The sequence below is a fragment of the Anopheles coluzzii genome, chromosome 2 (assembly GCF_943734685.1).
Source record: "Anopheles coluzzii chromosome 2, AcolN3, whole genome shotgun sequence".
Lineage (NCBI taxonomy): Eukaryota > Metazoa > Arthropoda > Insecta > Diptera > Culicidae > Anopheles > Anopheles coluzzii.
The window spans coordinates 55,998,971-56,001,763 of NC_064670.1; the positions used below are offsets into that span (position 1 = coordinate 55,998,971).

General features: G+C 37.4%; 1 protein-coding gene across 1 annotated transcript; it reads left to right on the forward strand.

Annotated features, from left to right (window-relative positions):
* The first annotated feature begins 948 nt into the window (after nt 1–948).
* LOC120948536 (uncharacterized) lies at nt 949–2,231 on the forward strand. Its single transcript, XM_040364974.2, has 2 exons — nt 949–1,084; nt 1,162–2,231. The coding sequence occupies exons 1-2, from the start codon at nt 1,059–1,061 to the stop codon at nt 2,105–2,107; spliced, it is 972 nt and encodes a 323-aa protein (XP_040220908.2). The 5' UTR covers nt 949–1,058; the 3' UTR covers nt 2,108–2,231.
* The last annotated feature ends 562 nt before the right edge of the window (nt 2,232–2,793 follow it).

Here is a 2,793-nt window from a genome sequence, read left to right on the forward strand (position 1 = left end):
TAAATGATATGATCATACGCATAACACAAAATTTAACCCAAAAGTAGCTTCAAGATCGTTAAACTGTTCAATGCGGAAATTTTGTTTGTTTCGTTACTTGTAGTAATAAACTGATATAAAAAAAAAACATTTTTTATGCCTTTCTTCAGGTACGAGTCGTTGAAAAGCGAGGATCAATTGGGAGTAACATTACCGGTAACCGGATTCGGTAAGAATGTTACATTATGGGATCGGAAGACGACCGGTTTTGTGTTGGTCATTGATTGGAACATTAGAGCAGTGACGGAAAAATGTAGAGAAAGAATATTATTCCCCAATGCCAGGCGGGCTACGATGCTAAACGGCAACTGGGTCAACGGCATCGACACACTTCAGCGGGTACTGTTTGCTAACAACGCGTTTTGCGCGTGAGAGGTTAACGTGGTGCTGAACCACATCGTGTGTACTCCTCCGCTGTGTTCTACATTTATCTGTTCTGCTTTAAATCTTTTCATTGGTGGCTTGTTTATTACAATTTATTCCTATCTACTCACCAACAGCGTATGACCATTGGTCGTTCATCGCAGTGGCATTATACAGATAGTTAGAGTAGTTAAGCTATTAACTATGACAAAATGAAAATAAGTGCATGCTAACCCATAGCATTATGAATTTAATCACAAATCTTCCTGTCGTAATCAATAAAGTATGCGTACTTTGTGTGAATTGCCAAAAGCACAAATCAAAACCTGGAACAGTTTCAGGTATTACAAGAGGTATTAAGTGTGCGTAACGGATACCAATTGCCGAAAACATTTCTTTTTTTTCGAATAGGACCGACTCATAATGGTAGCGTATTTTACGACATTAAACCCAATTTCAACCTAGTTGAAAACAAATTAAGCTCATGCTCGGGACTCTATTCATTGGAATCGAGGTAAGCAAGAGCAGTTCAAACTCGCTAGACACATTATTCGTACTATTAGCTTCCGTGTAGCGAGTGGTGATATAAATATAAAGTATTGCGAACAGAACATAATCCCAATTATTTGTCCCTATTGGTATAAGGTGGTTATGATATGTGTTTGTTGGTGTTTTTTAAAAGGTGTTTTTGTGCGCTACATAGTTTAGCAATCAAGTGTAAATAATAAAAACGCTTATCCAGCCGTGTTTTCTTTTCAGTTGTGCATTGCTTGCAATCCTGGCTGCCCGAGCAATGTGCTTTAAGTTCCACTGCCAAGTTACGGAATGCTACGTGTCCAGTCTGATCCCTGAACTAGAGGGAATATACGTGCTTAGTTACATACCGCAAACAATAAAAAAATTAACATTTGACAACCTACGCATGGACAGCGTTGGTCCTTATGTACTGTACAAAGTTCCCGCAACAGTGCAAACGTTAACCATAATAAGTTCTCCGGCAATGAAACATCTCCACATACCGAGCAACTTGTCGTCTTCTGAGATGTACATAACACGTACTGGTATCAATTCGATTCACTTTGAAGAAAATATCTCATTAAATACGGTAATAATTTCACCTTGTGGATTAGAACAACTACCATTCACTTTAGGGAATTTAAAAAAACTAGCCTTTTTCCGAATCAGCAACTCCCAAATACAGGTACTGTATATCCAACAGTTGCGACTTGCTAAGAATGTAGAAAGGCTGATGGTAGTAAGAAGCCGCATACACTCCATCATAATTGATTCCCCTGAAAGATGTTGCGATCGATTAGATGAGCTAGATTTGCAAAAAAATTTACTTACAAGTATCGATTTTGCGACATTTGATCCTCTCCACCGGTTGCGAGTGCTTATTTTAGCGGACAACAGCATAGAGATGCTTGTGGGAAGTCCAAGCAACTCCGCGTTAGAATACCTGGTTTTGACAAACAATCACATAAAGCATATAGCTTTTTGCGGTTGGAATCCACTACCGAGCCTTATTTCAGTTAATCTTAAAAATAATAGATTGGCAAAGGAACCTAGCTGTTTGGAAAATCTGAGTACCAATGCCACCGTATATGTAACACTTTATGGAGGGACGATGGAAAAGTTTGTTGAGCTGAAAAATCGCTCTCAGTCAAAACTAAGGTTTTGTTTGACTTTTTTCCCTTGTGAGTGACCAAGCAGTGATCATAAAAATATGTTTTTTCTTAATTGAGGAAAATTATTACAAGTTATTGGAATTATGTTTTCATACACATAAATTGTTGATCAGGAAACTATTATGAATACTGAATGGTTTAAATTTGTGGTATTCAGGCAGACCGTAGAAATACAAATGAAATAAATGAATTAAATGAAATGATTTGGATGGTAATTCACTCATCACTCATTCACACCTGGAGAATATAAATTACACAACTCTGAACATTCCCATCATACTCCACACATACTCATGCAATAGAGTGGACTGATCTCACGCCTGTTGTAAGTCACACTTGGAGAAGTTAGAAGTTTAATAGTTATATCACATGGTGTTTATGTAATTTCCCCACGAATATCACTATATCATAAGAAAGCCGTATTAACATATTCGAGAAGCTCTTCAAAATAATGTCAAGAGTAACATAACAAAAACCTTAAAGCCATTTTTTAAAATAGGCCTTATGCAATGCTGAATGGAAAGGTAAAATATGCGATGGAACAGATACATCAGGCTTGCACTATTCTTCCGATGCCCTAATGAAGTACCAGCAGCTCAAACGAAACGAAGGTAAAGAAAACTAGAAATGTTTAGCTAAGACTCTGTTTTTTAAGCAATAAAGACACCACTGCCGATGCAGGGTGTATCATTAAACGCACAAT